This window comes from Phascolarctos cinereus, unplaced genomic scaffold (assembly GCF_003287225.1).
Source record: "Phascolarctos cinereus isolate Bilbo 61053 unplaced genomic scaffold, phaCin_HiC Scaffold_4;HRSCAF=312, whole genome shotgun sequence".
Lineage (NCBI taxonomy): Eukaryota > Metazoa > Chordata > Mammalia > Diprotodontia > Phascolarctidae > Phascolarctos > Phascolarctos cinereus.
Genome location: NW_027555847.1, coordinates 718,406,884 through 718,434,200, shown reverse-complemented (window position 1 = coordinate 718,434,200; position 27,317 = coordinate 718,406,884). Strand labels below are relative to the sequence as shown.

The window sequence follows — 27,317 nt, the reverse complement described above, 5'->3', positions numbered from 1 at the left end:
ACTGACTCACGGCTTTGTAGAAGGAACCATCTGACAGGTTACAGGCTTGCCATTCAATGGGCTCATGCTTTGTGGGCCCAGTATGGGAACCGGCTTCTTCTCACGAGACAGTGAGCCTTGGAATTCATAGCTTCTTCCCTAACTGGCCCACCTTGCAGCTCCCAAAGACCAAAGGTCTAGATGCTTCGGCTCTCAAGTGACCCTGCCTTTCAGGTCAGAAAGTGACACGGCCCTGAGCACGTCATGTACTCTGGGAACAGGTCAAGTCCAAGTGCCTCCAGTGATCACGATGCATTGGTGAGAGTCTGCCTGGGGGAGTCAGGCCCTCCCTCAGGGGATGGGAGGCTACTTGAGAGCATACACAGCACTGGGCACTGACTGCTCTCACACTGAGATCCTGAGGGTAAAGGGCAACTCAACACAGGGACTTTCCTGTGTTTCCAATACTGGTCACCATATATCAGTGATTAGGCAGGGAAGAGGCGGGAAATCACGTCGGGTAATTCTACCAGCCTAGGTAACGAAGCACAGATCTTGGAACCTGCTGTTACCTGGCGGCTTAGAAGGGCGAGGGGACTCCTTGCCCAGCCAGGGGCGTGACGCGAGGAGGGACCAGAAATGGAGGGCTGATTTCCTGCTGTCCTCAGCACTCTCCTCCCTTGCCACCGCCATCCCCGCCGGGGCTGCCCTGTGCTGGGCTGAGTCTGGGGAATTCGCTCTGAATTCACACGACAAACTCCCCAGCCTGGCTTTGAGATCAGGGGTTGCTTGGATTGAGGACACCAGAGATGCAAAGGGAGTTTGAATCCCTGCAACAGCCAGGGCTTTGGGACAAGACGCCAAAGGGGGCAGATTCTGGGCGGCACCTTCAACAGTGTCTATGGGGAGAGGGGAAAGGAAGGAGGTGATGAACCAAGGGGAAAGGAAACTTTAAAAGCATTAGCAAACGCTACCATGCGGAACTCTAAACTTTATTCACTTTTATTTATATATTTAACAATTCTAAAGTATTTACTTCTTGCTTTGACAAAAAAATGAAAAATAGAGGAGCACTGCCCCCTCTGTAAGAGAGAAGGGTGATATGTACAGCTACGGAGAGTTACAGTTCCTCCTTTACATACAAAGAAAAATAATATTAATAAAAAAGTGCTTCATTGATCAAAAACAAGGGGGAGGGCCTACGAGCTGCAAGCATTTATTCACACTGTACATCAGACCCAAGAAACCCGTATCGGAACCTCTGGAGAACCTTCCCTCCGGCTGATTCATCCTCACTCCCAGCCCCCACGTGCGGGGAGGAGCACCCCCGGCTTCCCTACTGCTAGCTCGGAGGCACCCTGACAAAGCAGGCCCCGTGGGAGGTCTGCTGGGGCATGCTCTGGGACGATGGCTGGAAAGTCCTCCGAAGGCCCCAGAGGACGCCAAGTGAGGAGCAGGCCCTCCGCACAGGTCCTCATCCCAGAGTTCCTTCAGACACTTCTACCCTGTTACCTGGTGACAGCTTTGAGTGCAACAAAGCACGGTCCTCCTTCCCCAGAGGGAGGGAGAGCCTGTGGGTGCAAAACATGGATACCAACACAAACCAGCGCACACAAACCCCGGCCACTCTCCACCGCTCTCCTCCTACTTTTCCCCAAAAACCTCCTGTCCAAGTCCTGGGCAGTTTCCCTAGTGATGTAAGGGCAGCTCCTCCAAATGGACTTTGCTGCTGCTGCTGAGAAGCCAAAAATGGCACCAGATGGAGGTCCTACATAGGGCCCTTCTTTCTGCTGATGGCCAAAGTCAAGCCCAGCCCATTCTCCAGGGAAAAAGGGAATGGGAAGTCTGGTTCCATTCTTGGGGGCTTGTACTTTCAGAGGCTGATTTTACCCTGGAGGAGAGATCATGATTCTTTGCTTGTTGGTTTTTTTTTTTGGGGGGGGAAGGAAGCTGGGGCCTTTTGGAACCCCGAGTCCAGATCTCCCTGTGTTAGCCGTGACTGGGTGTGAAGGGGCAGTACTAGGGGCGGCTCGTTGCTGGGAAGGGAGGTGGGCACTGAGAAGCTGCAGACCTGGCCACTGTCAGCAAGAAGGGTCCTATGTTCTGGGTCAACGCACAAACAAACCACACAGGGAGGACGGGAGATCTGCTCGGCCTCCTCGCTGCATCTGCAGGCTCAGCTAAGGGACAGGCCTTGGCCACGAGGGCACCCTACAAAACAGGGAAGCTGCCCGAGGACAGAACGGGCTCGTGAGCTCCCTGTCAGCAAAGGGAGGCTAAGTCAGCCCAGGCTTACGAGAGAGAAGGCGGGACGGGCCCTCACGGGACCAGAGCTCCCCATTTCTTCTAGCAGCAAAGGTTTCCCCAAACAGCACTACCTTGTTTGGTGGCATGAGGAGTGATTGAAAGCCTCAGCAAGGGCACTCTGCACACTGCTTCTGGTCTTGGCTCCTGGCTCCCCCTTCTCCTGCCTCCCGATTCCAAACCAAGCCAACTCTGCAGTACCGACCAACGGGGGGGGGGTAGAGCTAAGAGCCACAGGACCCCTTCTGCAACCTCCAGTCATCTAGCAAAACCAAAGCCCAAACACAGATCAGAGGGTGGAGAGGCAGGGGGGAGGGGAGGATCCTCCACCCCAGCAAGACGCCCTAGAGCTCCGTCCTCGGAGCAGGCGGGTCCTTGCTCCCCACTCCAAAGCGCGCGGGCCACGGGACCTTCTCGGGGCACCCAGGGTGTGCAGGGCTCCCCGGGGGGGAGCCGCCCTGGCCCCCGACAGGCAGAGGCTTCAGTTTGAAGTGGCAGCAATGGGTTTCTCCAGTTCGAGGTCCAGGCTGGAGCTCGTGGGGTGCAGGCTGTGATAGCAAGACTTGCAGACTCGGCTGGGCTCGAAGAGCTGCTGGCTGGGAACCGGCACCTTCTGGTTGCAGCAGCTGGAGCAGAAAACATTCCCACAGTTCCTTGAGTTGGGAAGGGGGAGACACAAGAAATAGGTGACATCATTAATGATGGCTGGGCGTGAAAGGAAGCAGAAGCCAAATGCAGCACATTCACCTGGGGCTCTGGGGGAGCTGCCGAGCTGAGGAAACAGGAGGTGCTGGCACTGATACCCCACAGTACCAAGCTGAAGGCTTCTGTAGGATGCCTGGGCTATGCCCAGAGCCGGAGTCAGCAGCCCTGGGCCCATGAGAAACACTGAGGCCATCATCGCCTCAACAGGGGGAACACAGGCACACTCACACACACACACACACACACAAGCACGCTTTTTTGCCCCTATGATACTGAGATAGACCAGAGTTGGGTGCAAGAGCCTCACTCCAATCCCTGTGGGCTGAGGAGGGCAGTGATGGGGGGGGAGGGGGAGATCTGGAATCATGCAAAGCCACAGGATGAGAAGCCATGTGTTGCATGCTCAGAGTGTGAGGGGGAGGGATGCAAAAGGACAAGGAATGGCTAGAGGGAACACCCCCCACCCCATAATTAGGTGTCAGTTGGCTGAGGCGGCTCAGAGCTCATGCACCTCTGGCGAAACACAGGGTTCAGACAACCTCAGAGTGTGGCCAAGATTTCTTTCCTCCTCTTTCAAACGTGCCTCAGTTAGCAGCCTAAGGAAGGCTCACGGGCCTTTCCAGTTATTGACATATTGTCTCCTGATGCTGACTCCCTTCCTCTCCCTGCCTCTGATGAGCCTACAAGTGTAGGGCCCAGGAATTACCCACTGCCTGCTCTTTGGCCAAGTCTCTCCCTCCCTCTGGGCCTCAGGGGTCAGACTTACTCTCTAGGCCCCCTTTTCAGCCCCAAAGCCTGGATAGCCCTATGACTGAGGTCAGTCCCACCAAGCCCAGTTGGGAGAGGCACTCTTGGGAGTCAGTCGCTGCCACAAAAAAAGTCTGCCCTGAGCTAGTTCCCAGGAGTTGGAAAGTAACCAGGAGAGGGTCAACCTCTGGCTATAAGAGAAGGCCGGCTTTCCAACCTGGCTCGCTCCCCTCCATCCCTTTCAGTTACATATTTGGGGGGACCACTTCTGTCTGATAAACTGTTCTTCCTAAAGACCAGGAAGGTCAATGAAGGGAAGGAATGTGGTTTGGGGGTAGGGGAAGAGACACAAGGACAAAGAGCAGAATGCAGAGGAGCGAAGGGGTAAATGTCGTTCTCTGGAAGAGAGTGGCTCTGTTTTATAACTCTGCTCCCACGAAGTATGAGTCAGCAAGAGCTGCGGCTAACCTTGGCCAGCGGTTCTGCAGACAGATGGCCTGCATCTACTGTGACATGGTCTTCCCTTTTTTTTTGTAAATTCAGGAACCTGCATGAGATTTGCTGGATCTCAGCTCAGAGACCTGAAAGAGACTGGAGCTGCCTCCCTGGGGCTAAATGAGCAAGTGCGCTCTGAGTGGGTGGGGTAAAGGATGCTCTCTATTCAGCCTGGCCTGGTCTTGTGCCCCTCACAAGGCAGCTCCCAAGTCACAATGACTGTTTTCCTTGACCAGATGTCACCTGCAGTGTCAACCTCTGATACCCCACAGCCTAGGGGGCTATATCCTTTAGGCTGCCAAGGCCCTGACAAAATGAGCCAGGAAATGCTCTTCCCTGATCAGAAATGTCACGGACTGACCTGTAAAGTGAATTACACAGCAACAGCCCGACTGAATCCTAAATGCCATTCTCCTGAGAGAGGGACGTGCTCTGGTTTTCCTCCATTTCTGCACCTGCTGGCCTAAACTACCCCAATCCCCGGGCTCACGTCTTGGTGAGTGGAGACAGAGAGAAAGAGGGAGAATCGAAAAAGAGTTAGTCTGGAGAAGTTATCAGAGAAATGCAAGACATCACAGACAGGCTGTTGTAAATGCTCACCACATTGGATCAACACGGTCAGTGTCCCTGCAAGGAGGGGAGAAACAGCTCAATGGGGATGCTGTGGAAAGCCCCAGAGAAGGGGGTACTTGGGGCTGCTAAGACTCCGGAGCCCGGAGGCCAGAGGCTTTCAGAGCTGGCTTTGCTCCTGCAGGGAAGCCAACCACTGCTGCTCATGGAATTTTCCAGTTCAAAAAGAGCATCAATCCTTCGACCACTGTGGTCACCTCGAGGGGCCGAGCTGCTTCTCCCACTCTTTTTAGATTATTCCAGTCAACCTGCTCAAAGCGATCACGGACCGACTTGGTCATTAGGTGTTTAAAGGATGGTAATCCCGAGAAAGAAACCTTCAGCTGCTGAGTGTCTCTCCCCTCTTGGGCTCAGATCTAGCTGGCCAAGCTGAGTGAGAAGGACCAGAAGGCAGGGGCAGGAAATAAGTCCTAAGGGGCCATGTGGGGCATGGTGGCAAGAAGCCTGAACTGGCATCAGGAGACCTGGGCTGGTGTCTAGTCTCTGCCTAGAGACTGACTTCAGCCAGGGGACCAAGGATCCCCCTCCATCCTAGAGGGTCCCACGTACCTCTAATGCTCTAGGCTCTCATCTAGGTCCTGCTCACCTCTGACCTTCCATGCATTGCACACTATCGGATACAACGTGGGCCCTCAAACAGTAATGTTTGTTGACTACGGGACCTTTGCCTCCTAACATTCCACGTCCTGAGTTCCTTCCAGTTTGTCCTAGACTCCATTGATGCTCTAAGGGAGCACCCTGAATTCACTCCTCTGTGTCTACAATCAGTAGCGAGAAGAACTAAGGGCCAGGAATCCAGGTGGCTGTGCAGGTCCCGGGGGGGGGGGTGCGCTGAGGTCATAGGGAGAAAACCCAGCCTCATCTCTTCTCTGAGCTGCTTTCATCTTTCAATGTGTTCAGGAAGGGAAACAAAAGAGCAACAGCAGAGCAATCTCAAACACAGAGGCAAAGAACAGGAGTCCACAACAATCCTGTGAAGCCCAGAAACTCAGCAAAGACACAATGTGGCCTGGAGGAAAAGGCCCAGAATCCAGCAGGAGGAAGGAGAGGGGGACATCCTGCAAAGAGGCTCACCACGGCTCCCTCGATGCTGAGCAAAGGGAGAAGGGATGGCTGGCACCTGGGCCTCCTGACCACAGAAGGAAGTGCGGTGGCAGTACAAAGGAGGAAGGGATTTTATACTAGAAAGCAGGGGAAGGAGGAAGACGGATGGTGGTTCTCATTTTTTTCACTTGGTAAGAAAACAAAGAGGGCCGTTGCACGATTTTAAAATCCACAGGAAGTTGGTGTGACCAAGGTGGGGCACACACACAGTGCGTGATCCCGAGATCACGGAAGCAGAGGCTCTGAGTGGGTGCCGGGGCCACTCTGCAAAACCCAGCCAGTGCACGCCAAAGGGGCATGAGCACCTGGGATGGCCCAGGGCAGGGTGGCAGTGGTTACCTGCAATGGTGCTTCCTGCTGGCAAGCCAGAAGGCACTGTCGCAGCCATAGCAGTGAGCGGCCAGGTGGTCAGGGAGCCAGCGGGTCATCTGTGGGACAAAGACAGAGTCAGGTTAGCCTAGGGACGCTGGTGTTTGGCCTGAGAGGGCCAAGACAAGGCAGAGGAGAGTAAGGGTTGATGCTGCTTCCTCCAGCTCCGACTTGAGAGATTTGGAGTCATCAATAAAGGAAAGGTGTCCAAACCATCTCCACCAAATTCCCCTCAGAGAAAAGAAGTAGCCAAGAGCTCCCCGGTTCCCTACTCCAGCCTGGGCCCATGCAGGCCCATGACAATGAGTGCCTAGCATGTGGGTGTGTTCTGCTGATTCTCAGAGAGTGTGGAGCTAGAAAGCTGGCAGCTGAAGGCACAGCGCTGAGGTGCCCGGGTTGGTGCCGTGCTGTGCCAGGGGGTCCTGCCCTAATGAAAGGGGGCTGGGGAGATCACAAACAGCTCGACGGTTAGCAGCACAGGGAGTGAGTCTGTACCTCTGTGTCCTGTTTATCCACCTGCTCCCAGCTGGCTTCAGAGAAAATCTCTGTGCTGCAGCAAGACAAGCAGCTCTGATCCACATTGCTTTCCGAGTCAGGGATTGAGGTCTGTTGGCAAACAAACACAGCTGAACAGAACGAACCGGTCCCTCCTCCCCAGGGAACAAGGAAGATGCAGGGGCAGCTAGGGGAGCTGGGGGGCCAAGATGCACTTGCTTTGGGGGCTGCTGACCTCTGGAAGCACCAGTTAAATGGCGTGTGGGTCACGGCCCTGTGGGAGGCTTAGAGAAGGAGCAGGGGGGCCAGGACAGCTAAGTGTTCAGTGCGCTTTGCTTCTGGGCCGAGGTAACCCTCAATGAGTGTGATCTCCCTTGGGATGGTGGAGCTGGAGTAGGAAGGGAGGGTGAGCTGTGTTCGCAGGGGGCATGAGCCTCTGGGTGGGCTAGAGCCAATGCATCCAGGCCTAAATCAAAGCGAGTGCTTTGTGCCTGACCTCCTTTCTCTGAGGGATCCTTGGGAAAATGAGAATCCGTCAACATGAGACAAAGACTGAAAAGTCACTTTCACTTGGAAATGTTGGACAAACCCGCCTTTAATGAACGCATGCTTACAATCCCAGAGTCAGGGCAGGGCAGGGCGCTCTGGCTCCTCCCTCATCGGTGACACAGTGTGACCACCCGGGCAGGGGACAGTGAGTCCACTGAATGAAGGCCTTCCTCCTTGGCAAGACTATGTGGTGCTAACCCCCACAAACTACACTGTTCTCAGGAGCACCAGTCCTTCTCAGTGAGCCTCAGGAGACATCTGCACACGCAATGACTCCGGCTGTCCTCAAGTCCCACTCAAAGAATGCCCCCCCCCACCCAGAGATGCACGCAGGATGGAGCAGAATAAGCCGACAGACGGATGCGACTGCGGCAGCCCTGGTACAGGCCGGCCGGGGGCCTCTTTGGCCCTCGCTCCCTTGTGGCCTTGTCCTCAATATTTGCCTTGGGGAGAGCCCCTTCAGGAAACAGGCTGCTGCTGTGGCTCCTTACCAATCCCCCCGCCTCTGAGCAGGAGAGGCGCCAGGCCCTGGGCCAGAGCCCAGTCTCTGCAGGCGGCGCTACCTGATGAGGCCCAACATACTCACCACTTCATCCCCAAAGTCCCCATTGAAGCGCAGGGAACTGTTCAGGTACTGACTCTCCAGGCGGCTTCTCAGCTCCTGCACCTGCTTCTTCAAGGTCTCCACTTCCTGCTGGTGGCCCGTTTCGATCTGGCGCAAGCGCTGCTGAATGGCGTCCGCGTAGACGGGCATGCCGTCGTCATCCAGGTGACTGCGAGTGGGCTGGTCTGGACTGCCAGCTGCCAGCTGCCTGCCCGGCTGGCCCTGCAGCCACTTGGGGTGTGTGCTCCGCAAGGGGAGCTGGCCAGAGCCGCCGCTCGTGGCGGATACCCGTCGGCTCCAGGGCCCTGTGACCCGACTGCGCTCTGCGTCCAGACAGTGTCCATTCGGGGCAGGGTATCTCTGGGGCACCGTCAGCCCCACAGGGTGCTCTGTGGCCTTGTTCTCCATCTCCAGGTCTCCATTGCAGACAATCTCCTCTTTACATTCAGCTATGGGCAAGGCACAGGAAGAAGGCATTGGGCTGTGTGAAGTCCTGGGTACTCTGGATCCCGCCCTGGCCCTGTCCCCCAGGGGTGCCCCATCGGCTCGAGAAAGCTCATCACCCCCGCTCTCCGGGAGGCAAGGTCTGTGACCAGGCCCTAAGGGGAGCTGGTCTACTCTGGCCTCCCCTTCTGTTAACGTTTCCACAGAGCTTTCCACAGCGGGTGGTCTTGCTCCTAGCGGGACTGCTGGGGGCAGGGAGATGTCACAGGGAATCTCGGGGGGCCGTAGGGCTTGATGGCTGTCTGCATCCACACTGTTGTTCCCAGGCCCTTCCCCAGGCCCTTCCAGCAGGCTGTCCCTCTTAGGGGGCTCCTGGCTATGGCTCAGCAGAGCCCCAGGCTCATCGGCGTGCCCAGGGAAACCTGTCAACAACTGATGTGTGCTGTTTCCTGGAGAAATCATCAGAGCCGCCAGGGCCATCTCTGGTTTCTTACAGAACTCTGTATCCTCCCGTTGGCTCTTCTTATCCAGGAGGGCCTCCTCTTTGGTTTCTGCCCCCTCAGTGCTGCTCCTGGGGGGGGCCTCCTCCAGCACCCCGTCCTCTTTAGTGGCCTCCTGCAGGATGTTTTCCATCTGCCCTTCTGCTACACCAGCAGCGACTGAGAGTTCAGCTCCCCCCAAGGCCTTGGCCTGTCTGCCCAGACTGTCCCCATCACAGGGCTCCTCCCCCGGGCTGCCCAGGCCACTCAGCTCTAGGGAGCGCCGATGTTCCTGCCACCTCTCGTTGAGGCTGGGGTCGCTGCTGCGCCGGCTGGTCGGGGGCACGCTGCTGTCGCAGACTGTCGTCAGGTTGTCAAATGACCGCGTCTTTGGTAGCCTGGCAAGGGAGAGTGAGTGGAGATTAGAAGCTCACTAAGAGGATCCCTGTAAGGACATGAAGAGGCAAGAGTGACTGGTGGTCACTATTGCACCCGAGTCTGTTCCAGCAGCACCAGAGGCGGGGGCCACTCGTACAAGAGGACGAGTGTCTGGGCCCTCACAAGGCCCGCATCATGGGCTCCTCCAGCATGCCCCACTCATCTGGTGAGCCCTTGACTGCAGGGATCCTCACTCACCCTCAACCCTCCAGTTCTCTTGAGAAACGTCCCTGATGGTCTAGTTGTGTGATGGTGATGGGCCAGTGAGAAAGGAATGCAGGAGTGTAGGCTTGGAAAGAAGTCTGGACAGAAAAATCCAATGCTCTACAACTGTGAGGAGGTCTGAATGAACTTGAGACCATACTTGGGTGCCCATGACAAACTTCTGAGCTTCAAATACTGCATCTGCCTCTCAAACCCAAATGGAGTAAGTTAAGCAAAAGGGAGCGTGCATGCGTGCGTGCGCGCAGACATTACTGACACACAGCAAGAGTCATTCAGGAATCAGCTGACCACACAGCACTACAAGGACTGAAAACTCCTGAGGGAGCAAGACGCCCAGAAACAACTTTGATTAGATTGTTTCATGTGGATCTGAAAGGCGCCTTGGCATTTCTGCAGAACTCTGAAAGCTGAAGACGCTGATGGGCCCCCAACAAGCCTCCAGTGTCCCAGGTCATCCCCACCCCTCTCCTTCTACATTCACATCGACAGCCACACACTGGCCCTGACAGCCAATGGCTCACCTACTCAGAGGCTGATCTTCAGGACTGGCACCGGGGACTGGGTATGGAGCACAGGTATCATCGGCAGGCGTGGAAGGGGAGGGACACGGAAGGTACACGGCACTCCAGAGCATTAGGTTTCGCACATGGCACACTGGATACAGCACCTGAAGGGGAACAAAGGGGAGCACGTGCTGATGCGACTTGCTGACGTTTGGCGGAAAAGTCCCAATGGGGCTAGAACGTACTCTAAAATCAGTGAAATGGAAGCTTCCATTGGTGTTGGGGTTTTTTTGTGTTTTTTTTTTTTTGGTGAGGAGATTGGGGTTAAGTGACTTGCCCAGGGTCACACAGCTAGTTAAGTGTCAAGTGTCATGATGTCGGATTTGAACTCAGGTCCTCCTGACTCCAGGGCTGGTACTCTATGCACTGTGCCAGCTAGCTGCTCCTTTTTTTTTTTTTAAATATGAGGCAATTGGGATTAAGTGACTTGCCAAGGGTCACACAGCTAGTGAGAGTTACATGTTTGAGTCCAGATTCGAACTCAGGTCCTCCTGACTCCAGGGCCAGTGCTCTATCCACTGCACCACCTAGGCAGCTGACTGGAATGAAGAGAGCACCAGACTCGGGAGGGACAAGACTCATCTTGGTGCCTGGCTTCTAGCAACGTAACACTGGGAAAACCTCTTCCCTTTGAAACTGCTGACTGGGAAAAAGCCTTCATGCTAATTTTCTCTGATTAAGATTTCCCTCTCAAGATATATACGGAACTGAATCACTAAAAATTAGAAAAATGCAAATTAAAACAACTCTGAGGTGCCACCTCACACACATATCACACTGGCTAATATGACAGAAGAGGAAAATGACAAATGATGGAGAGGATATGGGGAAAATGGGACACTGATGCATTGCTGGTAGAGTTGTGAACTGATCCAACCACTCTGGAGAACAATTTGGAATTGTGCCCAAAGGGCCATAGAACTGTGCTACCCTTTTACCCTGAAATACTTCTATGAGGACCGCATACCAAAAAGATCAAAGAAAGAAGAAAAGGACCTATCTGTACAAAAACATTTACAGCAGCTCTTTTTGTGGTGGCAAAGAACTGGAAATTAAGGGGATGCCAATCCATTGGGGAACAGCTGCATGGTAGATGACTGTGATGGAATTTATTGTGCTATAAGAAATGATGAGCTGGATGCTCTCAGAAAAACCGGGGAAGACTTAAATGAATTGATGCAAAGTACAGTGAGCAGAAGCAGAAGAACACTGCACACAGCAACAGCAACAGCAACATGCTATGATGATCAACTCTGAATGACTCAGCTACTCTAATTAAGACAGTGATCCAAGAAAATTCCCAGAGTCTCATGAATAAAGATGCTTTCCATCTCCAGAGAGATAACTGATGCATTGGGAAGCAGATTTTTCCTTCACTCTCTCTTTCTTGCTTTTTTCTCTTCTCAACATGGCTAATATGGAAATATATTTCTTGTCTTCTGAATGAGTAGAGGAGGGAGAATTTGGAACTGAAAATAATTTTTTTTAAAGATAAATGCAAAAAATGAAACATATGAGATTACAGGAAAAAAAAAAGATATTTAAGGTACAGATTCAAACTTACAAGGATCAAGAGCCATTCCCCAACCAGCAAATCACCAAAGGATATGAATAGGTGCTTTCAAACAAAGAAATTCAAGTTACCAATAAATAGCCCTATGAAAAAATTTTCCAAATTGCTAATAATTAGAAAATGCAAAACAAATCAACTCAGAGATTCTATCTCACACTCATCAGATTGGCAAAGATAACAAAAAAAGGAAAATTACAATTACTGGAAAGGTTGTGAGAAACAGGAACATTAACACCCTATTGGTGGAGTTGTATGACAGTATTAGTCATTCTGGAAAGTGATTTGGATCTATGCCTCAAAAGTTACAACCCAGCAATGATATGAGTAGGCCTACACCCCGAAGGCACAGGCGGGTGGGAGAATAAGCATTTATTAAGTACCCCCTATGTGCCAAGCACTATGCTCAGTGCTTTATAATCATCATGCCAGGTGATCCTCACAACTGCGCTCTGAGGTAGGTGGTATTATTACCCCCATTGTATAGTTGAGGAAACTGAGGCAAACAGGTTAAATCACTTGCTCTGTGTCACACAGCTAGCAAGTGGCTGAGGCTGGATTTGAACTCAGGTCTTCAGGCCACTAGAAATGACAAAAGGGACAGTTTCAGAGAAACCTTGGGAGACTTGCAAGTATTGACGAGAGCCAAGTGAGGAACAGAACCAGGAGAACAATTTAGACACAAACAATAACACTGTAAAAGACAAAGCTGATAAACGTTGAAAGACTCTGATCAATGCCCTGACCAACAACCATGCCAGAGGTCCCATCAAGACCCAGAGGTGACGGGCTCCCAATGAGACACGGCCAATGTGGGAAGCTGTTCTGCTCGACTATGGATGTTTGTTACGAGGCTTTTGCTTTTTGCTTTTTCTTTTCTATGAGGAGGGGGGTGAGACAAAGTTTAAAAAAAAAAGGATACACTTCTTCTTCAGAAAAAGTAAGAAGAGGTTTAGCTTTGAGATCCTCTGCAGTTCTAAATCCCGCCCACTCTAGCCTGTGCTGTTTCCTGACCATAAAAATCCAGTGGAAACACCAGCTCCAGGCCTGTTGTCCTTTGGCCAGCTAAGTCTCCGTAGCCCAGAGTGGAAGCCATCTGGATGGCCACATGCCACTGTGAGATCTCACGAGGACAGGAAAATGTGATGCTTTTCCTTTACTACTTCACAAGTCATCTGTATCAGACAACACGCCCATGTCACCAGCCAGAATTATAAATCTACGTTACACGGCCTCAGCTGAGCCCTCACTGCTGCTCGGCGATCCGTGTCTTAGCCCCTTGCTTCCCAGCTCTCCACAGAGGCTCTTAAGGCCCTTTTCACCCCTCCTCCAATCTCCATGACGCCCCGTTCTCCTTCTGCCTCAGCTGAGAACCTTGGGAATCTCATATTTTACAGACAACATATGAGGCCATTTCCCATCCACTTCCCCTCCCCTCTTCCTCATCTCACTTCACACACGTCCATTTCTCCTCCTTTACCTCGGTCTCACATGAAGAGGCAGCTTTACTCCTTACCAGGGTTAACCTCTCCTCCTGTTCAAGTGGTTCCATTCCATCCCATTTCCTCCAACAGATGCTTCCCTCTGTCATCCCAACTCTTTCATTTATTTTCTTTCTTTCTTTTTTCGGTGAGGCAATTTGGGTTAAGTGACTTGCCCAGGATCACACAGCCAGTGTCGTGTGTCTGAGTCTGGATTTGAACTCAGGTCCTCCTGACTCCAAGGCCAGAGCTCTATCTACTGTGCCACCTAGCTGCCCCTCTTTCACTTATTTTCAATCTCTCCCTCTCTACTAGTTCCTTCCTGACTGACTACAAACATGTCCAGGTCTCCCCTATCTCGAAAAAACCCTCACTTGATCCTTTCATCCCGGCTATCACACTATATCTCTTCTACCATTGGTAGCTAACTCCACAAAGAGGCCATCTACAATAGATGCCTTCACCTTTTCTCCCCCTATTCTCTTCTTGACCCCCTTGCCATCCAGCTTCCAACCTCATCACTCCACCAAACTGCCCTCTCCAAAGGTACCAATGATCTTTGAGTTGCCAAGTCCAAGGGCCTTTTCTCCATCCTCATTCTCCTTCACCTCTCTTTGGCCTCTGACATGGTTGATCACTCTCTCCTCCTAGGTTTCTGGGACACCTTTCTCTCTCCCTTTTTGTCTCTCTCTTTCTGTCTGTCTCTCTCTTCCTCCCTCTCTCCTGATTTTCCTTCTAGCTCTATGACCCCGCCTTCTCTGTCTCCTCCTCCAGATCACCCCCTCACCCTACGTGTCCCCCAGGGTCCCGCCCTGGGTCTTCTTCTTTTCTCTTTCTATACTACTTCATTGGGTGATCTCATCAGCTCCTCTGGATTTACTTACCATCCCTACGCTGATGATTCTCAAATATTCCTATCCTGTCCTAATCTCTCTGCCGACCGCCAGTGACTCATTTCCGACTGCCTTTCAGACATCTCAAGCTAGATGTTCAGTAGACATCTTAAATCCAACATGTCCAAAACAACTCATGATCTTTTTCCCTATGCCCTTTCCATTCCTACCTTCCCTCCTGCACTGCTCATTGTCTCTCATCCCTCAAATCCACACTGTGGTCAAGGCCTGTCAATTCACCTCTGCAGCACCTGGACCACTGCCATAGCTGCAGGGGAGCTGCTGCCTCCGGTCCACTTGGTATTCAGCCACTCACATGATTTTCCTAAAGTGCAGGTGGCCCTGTGTGGCTCTTCCATAATTATATAAATAATAGAGCTTCCAGGACGAACTCCACAGGCCCCTATCTGGTGTCCAGTTCTCAGCTCTGGGCATTTTCCCTGGCTGGCCCCCATGCTTGGAGTGTATTCTTCCTCATCTCCACCCACTGACTTCCTTGGTTTCCTGAATGCACGCCAACCATGCCGTCTCCTCCAGGAAGCCTTCCCCTCTTTGGTCTAGTGCCTCCCTTCTCTTCTGTTCCTTCCTATTTCTCCTCTAAAGGGCATGTCCATATATAAGTGTTAGCTTGTTGTCTCTCCTATTAGACTATTAGTTAGCTCCTCTTTTTGTCTCCCTGGCACACAGCAGGAGCCTAATCAACGTTTACCAACCGACAACAAAATTGACGGCTTGAGAAAGGGGGTGTCTGCTCTACCATGACTGTCATTTCCCTCGGCACACAAGTTGGCCTTCCACATGAGTTCACAAAACACAGTTAAGTCTGTTTTACAGGATTCCTTAAATGAATCACGGTGAAAGAAGGCCCTTTGCTCCTGTTCCTCTCCCAGCAGATCCCATGAAAGCAGGAAGGGGGTGGAAGCGGCAGGGACAGCTGGCTTCAATCTATACTGTGATGGCTGGGATCTAGCGATAAGCATATTAAAGAGCCAACAAAGCCAGCCAGCTCCTCTGAGGAGCCTCCTTGACTCCTCCTCAGAGCTGAAAAAAGCCCTCTGACAAAGGGAATATTATCACAGCTTAATATCCCCATCACGACTCCCTTTCTTGGCTTACCACCCTTTCAAGAGGGCTGTTACCTTTGGGGTAAGGGCGGGAACCAGCGCTGAAAACGGTCACTGTCATGATCTTTTCTACAAATCAGCCCAGAACCTCAATCTCTCTTTCTTGGAGTTTGAGCGCACACAGACGCAGACATGTGTGCACACACACACCCCTATACAGAGACATCCTCCCCTACACACAACAGACACAGAAACCACAAGACAAAGGCTTAGAGACACACCCACAGAGTCAACTCGTAATTTCTGCTTTTCATTTTGAAGATACAAAAAGATCACTGTAGTAACTAGAATAACCTGCAGCCAGGGGAAGGCATCCCGAACTGGAAGGCAGCCCCATCCTGTGTGTGATGTGAGAACAAATGCAGTGATGGGCTGAGCTCCCTCTGTGGGCCGTAGGACCAGACACACGAGGCAGAGCCAGAGGCTCAGTCAAGGCCGTCTGACCCCCGTGGCGCAGTCTGGGGCCATGAAGCCTCGCACTCTAGGCCTGGCTTGCCATCTTTAGTCATTCACAAAGGGAGACCCATAATGGGCCTCCCTTTTGACCTCAGTACTCTAAGGATAAAAACACTCACTTGGCCTGCTTCGGAGAACTGCTGCGCTACAGACTAGAACACGCTTTACGTAGCAGCCAAGTCTCTATAAACATGGTTATCACCGGGGGGGGGGTGTCAGACATGAAGTGGATTCTGCTCACAACCACGGTCTTTTCAGGAAACAGGCACTAAATAGAGAGAAGGGAGCCAAGGGGGAGCACCCTGGTGCCCCGCACTCCTTCTGGCTGCCCCCGCCCCTGAGCCTTCCCTGTGAGTCTCTGGGGAAGGCCAAGACATACGCACAGTTTCTGACTGCGAAGAATAGAGCAGGTTCTTGAAGGCCTTGTTGGCCGCCCGAAGCAGAGACCAGACGGAGCAGGTCCGTTCCTGAGTGTGTTTTTCTCCTCTCTCCTTCGCATTGTTGCACAGGAATGTTCCAAAGAGGCAAGAGTAGGTGTGTTGTACCAACTTGACCTGCAGAGAGCCACCAGAGCAGCGTCAAGAGGGGCAAGGCGGGCCACCGCCCTCGTTCAGCCCTCGCCTGACCCAAAGCACCCCCAGGGACCACTCTGTCCTCCACTCCCGTGAAGGTGGGCCCAGATCCCCCCAACCTCGTGTGAGGAGCCCAGCTCAGCCCCAAAGACTGTCCGTGTACCCTCATCTTCAACACGGATCACTCCTGAGCCACAACCGAAGGCCCAAAGACACACAGAGAGGTCACAGAGCGAGTTCTGAACCAAACGGAAGGTCTGCTGTACTCAGAATCTCACCACAGGGAAAATGACCTCTTTCTCTACCAAAATCAAGAATAAATCAGGAGCCTCTTGCTACATAAACCTCAAGCAGCCTCAGTGCCATGAAACAGGAGGGCTAACTGTAGCCCCAGAGAAAACACGCCAAACCATGCTATTGTTAATGGTGTTCACTGGATCTCTTCTCTAATTTTGCTAAGTCCTAATAAAAGTCACAGACATTAGAACTGAAAGTGATCCCTGACTTCCTGTCTGCCTCCCCCACCCCCACATAAAAATGGTCTGGCGAGAGGAGAGCCGGTGTGGGGGTCGGACAGCTGGGGCTCCCGATGGGAAGGCCACTCGAGACCGCCTCCAGGGGGTGCGTCCTGGAAAGCAGCACCTCCTCTGCTACAGACCCAATGGGAAGCCCCGGCTCCTACAGTCTCAGGCAACCATGCTCAACAAAGCCCAGACTCTATGACAACAGACAGTGGCCACAGCCACGAGGAGACAGAATGATGCTAAATGCTCCCGTGACACCTGAAGGTCTGCAAGGATCCTGGGGACTGGGAGGTGAGGAGACAGAAGCCCACCCGCCCTGCCCTGCCCCCGAGGGTCCCAGAGACCATCTGTGAGCACTGCCAAGGTGAAGGGCTTGCCCTGAGCAGTGTCTAGCTGTGGCAGAACTCACACCCAGTCAGGCCTTCCTAACTCTCTCTTCACTCCACCAAGGTGCCTCATTTCTCTCTCTGTCTCACACACACACACACACCATATGCAATGGGGTGGTAGTGTTATGTCTCTAAATTTTTGTTCAATCCTTCCCCAATCGCTCTGTGGCGTAGTTACTAAAGGTATCATTCCTCTCCTTTTACAGATGAGGAGAACTTGGCTGATCTGCAGCAGGCAAACCCTCTTCCTCTCCCTCGCAGCACACTTCTCTCACAAGGGCAAGCCGCAATCCAAGTGGAGAAAGAGCACGCCATGTCCTCTTACTGCACCTTCCAGTGACCATTCACCTGGGTCCCCCAGGCTGTGTCAGTGATCATGCGGCTAACTTAGTTTTAGAGTTCTGCCTTTGTACCTGCCCTCCTCCTACGCTGCCCTTTTCTGGTGAGTCCCCCCCAAGTGGCAATGACATTTAACAGGAAAGAGAAAAAGAGTTTCTCCTGCCCCCCCCACACCGTTCTCAAGCCTGCAGCCCCACCTAATCAGAGAGCCCCAGACTCACAAGGAATGCTTCATTGAATTCAAAAGAGCAAGGGAACTGCCTCTGGAGCTGGTGGACACAGTCCAGCCACTGCAGAAACACAGGACAACGCTCATTCAGATCATCCGAGTTTTCTCCATGGCCACAGCGATCGGCAAACTTATGGCCAAAATCCAGCCATTCCATCTCCACGAGCACCTGGAAACCCTGGGGGGAGAGAAGCAGATCCGTCACTGCTGCTTGGTCAGGGGAAGCTCCATCTTTTCCCTTTCACATCCTCAAAGTGGAACTTGACAGTCACTGGACGGGCTCCCCCAGCCCCAGGATTTACCTGCCCTGACAAGCCAGCTCCTGTTAACCCAAATTTCTTAGATACTTCCCCTAATTGGGCCCAGTAAGGTAAACAGTATTTCTGGAGTCACAGTGCCCTGGACACATGACATTTTCCTGGGGTGACCCTCCCTTCTTCTCGGCAGGCCAGGCGCCCAAAGCAAACAGGTCCCGACCCCCTCTGGCTGTCTGATATGGGGAGAGCACAAGTCACTGCCGATACCACCACATAACCCTGTACGGGACCAAAGCAAATGAGGATGAATGGAAACGCAGCTGCCACAACCTCCACAGTGATTCACTGTCATTCTTCCATTCATCCAGTGCCCAGAAGGTTCAAGGCCCCAGAGGAGGAGATACAGAGACAAATTCAGCTGCTCGCTGGCGGGAGGTCAGGGGGAGGGAAGGCAGGTATACAGATAACTAATACAAAGGAGAATCTGGAAAGGGAGAACAATCTGCTCCACAATCAGAGGAGGGAAAGATCGCCTCTACCTGAGGAGACCAGGGAAGGCTTCATGGTAGAAGCATCACTGGAGCTGGGCTGTAAAGGATAAGGAAGATGCCACACACAGATGGGAGACGCCAGCAGAGGACGGCTTGAACAAAGGCACAGAGATGAAGAGGGAGCTGCATTCAGAGGAGGACGAGTGCTCTAAGCTAGACTGTAGCTATGTGACAGGGGGTTGGCATGGGATGTCAGCAAAGGGCGCTAGGAGTTCATCCAAAAGGCAGTGGGGGGCTCTTAAATCAAGGGTGGGGAACCTGCAGCCTCAATGCCACAGGTGGCCCTCTAGGTCCTCAAGCGTGGCCTTCTGACTGAGTCCAAACTTCACAGAACAAATCCCCTTCATAAAAGGATTTGTTCTGTAAAGCTCAGACTCAGTCAAAAGGCCACGCCCAAGGACCTATAAGGGCACATGTGGCCTCGAGGCTGCAGGTTCCCACCTGTCTTGAATGCTCCCGAGAGGAGGAATAGTGACAGGCACTGAAGGCCAAGCCAGCAGCCACAGAAGGCTTCCCCCTGCAAGAACCGACCCCCACCTTGGACAACAAACCTGTCTCTCCATACACACCTCTATGGTTCGGTAGTAGGGATCAAGCAGGAGCTTGGAGAGTGCCACGATCTGGGGGGTCCGATCCCAGCCATCAGAGCAGTGTACCAACACTGGCCGCTGATCACGGTCCACGGCGTGGACAACCAGCAGCGCTGACTTCAGCAGCACTGAGAGGTGCTGCAGCCACTTGGTACTTTCGAGAGCAGAAAGCCAACTAGAGAGACAGAGACAGATATGGGATGACGGGAGCACTCAGGCCTGGCCGTTTCCTGCAACAGGCCTACAAACACAGCAAATTAAAGAGCAAAGACAAGTTATTTTGTCCCTTGAAATGCTGAACAATCGAACAAGAAACTGGAGTATCATCCATGAGTGGGCTCTAGGGCAGGGATCTTGCCTGCATCCCCACACTAAGAGGAGGTCAGGAACAGGCACAAGTCATAATGTACCAGGGCCCTCCAGGAGACTCAGTGAGCAGAGGAGGCTGGGCCTCCGAGAGAGGTTCGTGGCCAGGGCAAATCCTGGGGCCATGAGCCTCACAGCCCACCCTGAAACTCAGCACAGCTTGTGGCCTGGCCTGCAAGCACTGTGTGCAGGACTGGGAACAGCACAGCAGTGCCTCTGGTCTTTTGGGGGAGCTCTCCCATCCCAAGTGCAGCCAGACAAACAAAACGTTATCCCAGTTCCAACTTCCTCTGCACATTCTTGCTCACTCTGGAGCTAATTAGCTCCTGGGCAGACATCATCATCACCATCATCATCATCATCACCTGTTTATCATCAACTGAAGGTGGACATGAGGGCTGTCCTCAAATATTTGGAAGGCTGTCTGTGGAAGTGGGGGAGGGGGTTGGCTCATTCTGCTTGGCCCTAAAGGGCAGGACCACAAGAAGCACCTTGACTGTAGAGCAAGCCCTCGGCGGACCAGGAGGAGAGAGGCATTGAGAGTGTGCGCTCCTCCACTTACACAGGCCAGGCCTGGCTCCTCCCTGGCGACCTCCCGTAGGACAAGGGCTGTGGGAACCCCCAAGAACTCTCATCACGGGAGCTGCCCAGACCGCACAGGCAGCGTGATGTGGTGGCAAAAGGCAGGCACAGAGAAGAGGAGGGTGGGGTGCCAAGACCAGCCCTGACACATTCTGCAGGACCACCACCGGCAAGTCACGCCAAGTCTCAGAACCTCCACTTCCAGCCAGCTCCTAAAAATGCCAGACGCCGATGTCAGCAAACACACCAGCCCATCTTGGACACCTCTCTGAACCTCAGTTTCCTCATCTGTGGAGCAGGGAGGATCCTTTCACCAGATGATTTACAGGCCTGTGTCACAGAAATGTAAGCTGGCATTGACTAGCACCAACTCTGCCCCTAGATCATCTCATCATGTCAGAGCCCAGTCCTTCACCTTACGGACTCTCTCTCAGGAGTCAGAAAGGACTTTCTCCAACCTCGCTAACAAGTGGTCACCCAGCCTGTGCTTGAAGACACTCTCCGAGTGGAAGTGCCCTCCCTCCTGAGGCGGCCAAGCCACGTGTGCTAACGCTCCACGTTAGGCCGTCGCTTCTGATACGCGGCTTCCTCCTATTCAAGGAGGAATGTTCTGCCGGACATTTTCCTCCCCATGTCCAAGCTTCCCCATTTCTGCTGATGGCCCTCCATCTTTCCAATCCCTCGAGTTCAAAACCTTGGAGTCTCTAGTCTAGCCCTCCCCATCCCTCCTCACCTATCCAGTGTGATGGGACCTGTGGCTCTCTCTCTACCCTGTCCCTTCAGAGCTTTCTAACTCCTCCCCAGCCTAGTCTCTCCTCTGCATAGCTGCCACAGAGAGAGGCCTAAAACAGTTAGGAACAGTTTTACTCTTCTCTGCACAAATCTCTACTGGCTTCAGCGTGGCTCCTCCTCCTCCCTGCCTGGCCAGGCTTATTTCACTCCACTGTCCCCTTCAAGCACCCCCCACACCAGGCACAGTGGCCTACTGCCTCTTCCTGAACAACAGTCCATTGCCCAGCTCGATGCTCCTTTGGGAAATGTGCTCCTCCCTCACCTCCATTACGCTAAATCCAAGCATGAGCCACCTCCGAGACAAAATCTTCCATGACACTTCCATGCCCACACTGTATTACTGTGACCAGGAAACTGCGCTGGACCCAAGGAGCAGCAGGATGACAGTGAAAACCCGCCTGCCTCCTACCCTCAAACCATCAGCCTTGTTCAGACCACTGTGGACCCATCTTCTGCCACCTGGGACTGGCCACCTGCATTCCCTTTGTGACCCTTTCTCCTGACCCAAGTTCATCTGACTAGACATTGTGGCCCGTGCAGAGCCTGTGGGGTCCTGAGCCACGCTGGGAAGTCTGGGGGGCAGAGGAAGGCTCTCGCTAGAACCCTCGGTGCTCATCAGGCTCCAAGAGCAGGCCCGCCGAGAAGACTTTGTCACAGCGCTGCTGGACGTTCAGTTTCTCCACCAAAGCCTGGTTCTACCTGACACTGCTGGGCTGTTTACTACCATGATGACCTGAACCGAATGCTGGCCAGGTGGCCTTGGTTCCAGCCACCCAGGCCATCATGCCTGACCCTGCCTCGTCAAGCATCTCAGCAAGGAGGAAGTGGACCCCTGTGGTCCCTGGCCAGGCCTCTCTGCTCCCTCAGGCAGCACACTGAGCCTCATGGGAAATGGAGGAGGGGAAGGGTTAGCAGGCTTCTGTCAGGGTTCTCTTGCAAACAGGCTCTCCTTTCATCAGTGCTATTCAAACAGTCAATGAGAACGAGCACAGCTGGTCTGCCAAGGTGCGAGTTCATCAAACTCCTCTGCAGCTCTCATAATCCAAAAATGTTAAGGAAAGCTCTTGGCCAGTAAAGGGGAGGCAGGCACACTGATTCACCTAACAGCTGGAAATCACCACGGCCAGCCCACAGCAGAACTCACTGCTCCGCGGTGAGTCTGGGGAAGTTTCAGGCTAACGCTGGCTGGCCAGCACTGCCTCAGAAGTAACTCCTAGAAAAGAATGAACTTCCCTTCTCTCTGGGACAGAGCCTACGTGAACCAAAGCATGTCAGGAGGAAGGGAAATGCTAGTATTTGAATGATGCCAGTGTCTAATGCCATGGAGAAAGGTCTGGAGAACTCTGAGTCCTAGTGGTGACAATGGCTGACTGAGAGACCCTGAGCAAGTCATTTCATTCTCTTAGCCTCAGTTTCCCTGTGTTAAAGTGTAGTAATGCCAGCACCACCTGGTTCACAATGTTGTGGTGCCTCTCAAATGTGGGTGAGGTAGACTTGGCAAACATCAAGGGCCTCAGAGATAGGAGCTGTTGGGATAAACTCCCCTTGGCCAAAACAACACCAGCAGAAGATGGAGAGGTTCCAGGAAAACTTAGAGGACAAGCTCTCTACTCTGATGATCAGCAATTGTTTTCTCCATCTTTAAACACTTCACCAGGGCCTAATCTTTGCTCTATTTTTCCTGTGAGCTGGCGTAGAAGAAACGTAACAAACAAGACAAGGAGTGCTCCCCTGCAAGAGAGGTGGGCTCCCTGCCGGGAGGCTCTCGGGGCAGAGGCACGGGCACACAGGGCAGGGAGGCCATACTCACTTTCCCGGATCTGGCATCTGTGTACACAGCAGCCGCAGGCACTGGAAGCTCTTCCGAATTGAATGGATGTTTGCCATCCCCATAAACACCACCTCGCAGTTGGGATAATACTCTGGAGGGAACAACGAGAAAGAGGACATGAGGAAGCCACACAAGCAGGGAGGAGGAATGGCAGCCTGCAATCAAAGCCACCCCTACAGCCATAGACGCAGGCCACGATGAGGCCCGGGGACGTGGCGATGAGGCCTGGGCCTTCATTAGGAGGCAGTGCCTACCGTGTGTGTGTGTGTGTGTGTGTGTGTGTGTGTGAGAGAGAGAGTGAGCGTGCACGCGCGTGTGAGTGTGTATGCACGCGCGTGTGAGTGTGTGCGCGCGCGCGAGCGCGTGTGTGTGTGTGTGCGTGCACGCGCATGTGAGTGTGTATGCACGCGTGCACGTGAGTGTGTGTGCGCGTGAGCATGAGTGTGCGCACGAGCGCATATGTGTGTGTGAGCGTGCACGCGCATGTGAGAGTGTGTATGCACGCATGCGTGTGAGTGTGTGTGCGCGTGAGCATATGAGTGAGTGCGCGCGAGCGCGTATGTGTGTGCGCACGCACATGTGCGAGTGTGTGTGTGTGTGTGTGTGTGTGTGTGTGTGTGGTGCCACTCACACCTCTCCCTACACCAATGTGGTAGGAGAGGGTCCCTGAGCCAAGGGCCTCTGCCCTGGATGGAATAACACTCTGTAAAAGATGGCAAGGCATTCCCATTTTCCCATCTTAGCTTAGCCTCCCACACAGGAAACTGACGAGGCCCAGAGGGACAAATTCTGGCCAGGCCTGTTCCCTTCCCCGGAAGAGGGGCTGCTCTAGGCCTTCCTGGAGGGACCGTGGCTGTAGGCTCCACTGTGCACCCCAGAGACCCCAAGAAGCAGGCTTGAGGGGCAGCCACCAGTATATGTGCAAGAAATCCAAGAAGCACTGAGAAGGTCTTTTTAATTCACAACAAGCTTCCAAACATGAACAACCCTAATAATAGAAGGGGATTTCCTTTCCTTATCACCAGGAAGGCTGGCACACAGGAAGGAAAGGATGCTAATGGGCTTCGTGCGCCATACATCTCCCTCTGAAAAACATCCCCAAACTGTCATGTTAGGAATCCACAGATAAGCCCAGGCCTGCCACAATGGAGCCAGCAGGATGAGCACATGGCTGGGGCCCTGGCCTTTTGTCTCAGGCCAACCAAGAAGCTTGTGGCTGGACTCACTGGGACCAGAGGCCCGTGGGTCCCACCACTTACCTGGGCATTCGCAGCCACCTCCTTTGGCTCGGTTTGCCACAGCTGCTGCATAGGACCGCGCGTCCAAGATGAGAAGCTTCTGAGGCTGGATAGCTAAGCTCTCTGCTCCAGAAGCATTTGACAGGGAAGAATCTAAGGAGAACCAGAGGAAAATAACTACTTCTCTGTTACCAGTTCTTGCCAGGTATCGTCTATAACAAAAGTCCCAGGCAGACAGAGTCTAACATTTACACACCTCAGTTAATAGGATTCTCTTCTCTTTTCCCTGACTCTCCCAGGGCCCGCTTCGACTGTTCTGGACGATGCAAAGCAACTCAAAGCAGAAGACACTCAAGTGTCAAACAAGAGCCTTGAGGCACCTTAAAAGCCAAGCCATCTGCTCCCTTCCCAACACGACCACGCTACCCTTTTTATTTTTTTAAACATGATACAACAGGTTCAGAGAGGGCAAGACAGCTATTAAGAAGGAAAACTACTTAATCAGTTCCTTCCTTATTTGGAAGTTAGTGTCTTTTTTGTTATACTTCCACAAAGATTTTCAATAAGAGCTAAAGTAACACAGGGTCTTCTGCTCTTGTAGCAGAAACTTCGACACTTGCTGTCCCTCCACTATCCCAGGCCCTGACCTTTGGCCAGGCCTCAGCACCGCTTAACTGGGCCAAGCAGATGGGGATTATTTCTACTCACGCTCTTGTACCAAACTCTGCAGAGTGGGGAGGGAGAAAAGCCACAGGCTGTTATTATCAAAAATGAAGATGGCTAATAAGCTTACCAAATTCTACGTCCGAAAGGTCACCTCCATTGGAACACTCCCTAGAGCAATTTCCATTCAGTATCTTGCCACCGCCAGACCTGGAGTCAGAGGCACAGGCTTTGGCCACAGACTGCACGAGGTGCTCGTCGTCAGCATTCCGCCAACCCCACCAGCTGACCTCGGGCTGCCCACAGCGGGCGATGACCGCCCCGTTGCTTTGGTGCCTGGCGAAAGAGAAGCCATGAAAAGAAGCCCTGGGTCTACAAGGCAGCTACTTGATGAAGGTAAAATTTCTCAACAGGCATTTCCTTCCTATGTAAATAAAAACACACAGGCCAGTCTTGAATGTTTTGGGAATCAGGTGGTGCATAACCTTGGACAAATAGGTAAAATCAGCAAACAGTGGCCTGCAGCCAGGCAGCCTCCACACTTAGCAGACAAGAACACGAAAGGCTAACAAGATGGGGGCTGGGTCTAGTCGGGATGGAACACAGAGAGCAACTAGGACGCTTGGTAACACAGTTCCCATCTGACAGATGTAAAGCACAGTGCCGTGTAAAGTTTGAGGGGAAAAGTCATCATGATCTCACCTAAGGTTACACACCTAATCGATGACAGAATAGTCTGACAGAGAGATCCTTAGGCTCCCAATCCAGAGAATCGAGTTCAGGACCCAGCATGCGATTTACAAGTGTTTGACTGTGAGGGAGGTGGAAGATAGTGGAAGAGCACAACTTGTGCAAACATCTAGAAAATTCACCAGACTAAATTCGGATCAGGAAATGCAAGGAAAAAACTTCACAGTCCAGCTTGTCTGGCATAGGGAGACGGAGAAATATGAGGAGACTTGTAAAATGGACACAGAGGGAAGAGAGCAGAACCAAGGGAACAATTTACACTGTGAGACAAAAAGCTCTGAAAGACTGAGGAACTCTGATCAGAGCAATGATCGACCACAGTGCCGAAGGATTCATGATGAAACATGCTGTCCATCTCCTGATATGGAGGTGAAGGACTCACAAGACAGAATGAAACCATTTTTTCTTCCTGAACACATGGTCGATGTGGAAATTTGTTTTGCTATATTACATATGTTTATAACAGGGGTTTTGTTTTTCTTTGTTTCTTAGGGTGGGGAGGGGGGGAGAAGAGAAGGAACAAAAGGTGGGTTTTTGCTGACTGAAAAAAATTCACTAAAGCAAACAAAAAAGCAACAAATGTATGATTGTGGGCAAGTCCTTTCCCCTTTGTGAACCTGAAAACAGGGAGACTAAGTGTCCTACCTCTCCCTGAAAACAGCTGTAAAGAAAGCACTTATGTTAACTGTAAGGCACTAGAAAAACAGGTTCTTAATATTGCAAGATGTGGCTCATAGAGCCCAAGTCTGTGGACCCCCAACATAATGTTCTGGGGTTGGTTTTGGCACTCTGTGTGTGTGTGTGTGTGTGTGTGTGTGTGTGTGTGTAGGATGTTGATATGGAGGAAACCTTAAAGATCATCTAGTTCAGAGGTTCTCAAAGTGGGCAATGTCACCCATTGTGTAGCTTTGGGTGTAATTGGGGGGGGTGTTGAATAAAATTACAGGGGTGGTGGAAGCATAAGTAAACCAAAGAGAAGAAAATTTTGAAAAATTATTTATACATGTTACATCTGTTGTGTAACAGAGTTAAAATCATAATGACTCTATCATTATCCAAATAAACACATAAAATGCAAGTTATAACTGATCAGTGGTCAAGTCCGCCAACAGGTCTTAACAAGCAAGTGTTAGTGGGCAAGCATACTGTACACTGTTGGCAAGTCCAGCATGCATCAGCAGGAATACACGCGTGTAATGACTTGTTTACAATACGATACTGTATGGTTATGTGACATAAGATTGCATCATCAAAATTTCAAAGAAGGAAACCCCCCACAAATTTACAGTAAATTATTAAATTTAAGATGCATCATTTAAAAAAATTTATATATTTTTTGAAATGACACAAATTTAAACCAAAAAAATCATTAAAGGGTTAAAGAAAGTAGATTCCCAGGAGGGTGCTGAGCAATTTTTCTGTTTTCGAAAAGGGGAAGGCAGGCCAAATAAGTTTGGGAACCTCTGATCTAGTTCAATTCCAATTTACAGATAAGAAACTGTGGCTCATATATGGACAGGACCTACCCAGGGTTACATAGTGAGGAAAGGCTAGGAACTGAACCCAACCTTCCTGACTCTACATTCAAGGTTATTTCTAGTGTATACAGATGTATTATATGTATACAATGAAATAAACTCTTGTATCCTATCAGGACAATAATCTCCCAATTTCCAAAATTACGAAGGGTAAACTTTCTTAAGCATGGGTCAATTTTTATTCAAATTTATTTATTTTAGTTTTCAACATTCACTTTCACAAGTTTTTGAGTTCCCAATTTTCACCCCATCTCGCCCCTCCCCCGACCCCCAAGACGGCATGCATTCTGAATATCCCTTCCCCTAGTCTGTCCTCTCTTCTATCTCTCCCCCCTTCTCTTATCCCCTTCCCCTTCTATTTTCCTGTAGGGCAGGATAGAGTTCTGTACCCCATTTCCTGTATTTCTTATTTCCCAGTAGCATGTGAATACATTTTTTTAAAACTTTAGGTT

The 27,317-nt window shown here is 51.9% G+C and overlaps 1 protein-coding gene across 1 annotated transcript in view; it reads right to left on the bottom strand.

Annotated features, from left to right (window-relative positions):
• Positions 1–2,634: 2,634 nt before the first annotated feature.
• The window catches only part of MTMR3 (myotubularin related protein 3), a 204,373-nt gene continuing 179,690 nt past the window's right edge, over positions 2,635–27,317 (bottom strand). Inside the window, 11 exon segments of the mRNA XM_020996651.2 lie at positions 2,635–2,936; positions 6,304–6,392; positions 6,829–6,939; positions 7,964–9,302; positions 10,089–10,234; positions 16,038–16,208; positions 17,700–17,885; positions 19,085–19,280; positions 22,656–22,767; positions 23,936–24,067; positions 24,708–24,913. Coding sequence (XP_020852310.1) covers positions 2,765–2,936; positions 6,304–6,392; positions 6,829–6,939; positions 7,964–9,302; positions 10,089–10,234; positions 16,038–16,208; positions 17,700–17,885; positions 19,085–19,280; positions 22,656–22,767; positions 23,936–24,067; positions 24,708–24,913 — 2,860 coding nt within the window. The 3' untranslated portion in view covers positions 2,635–2,764.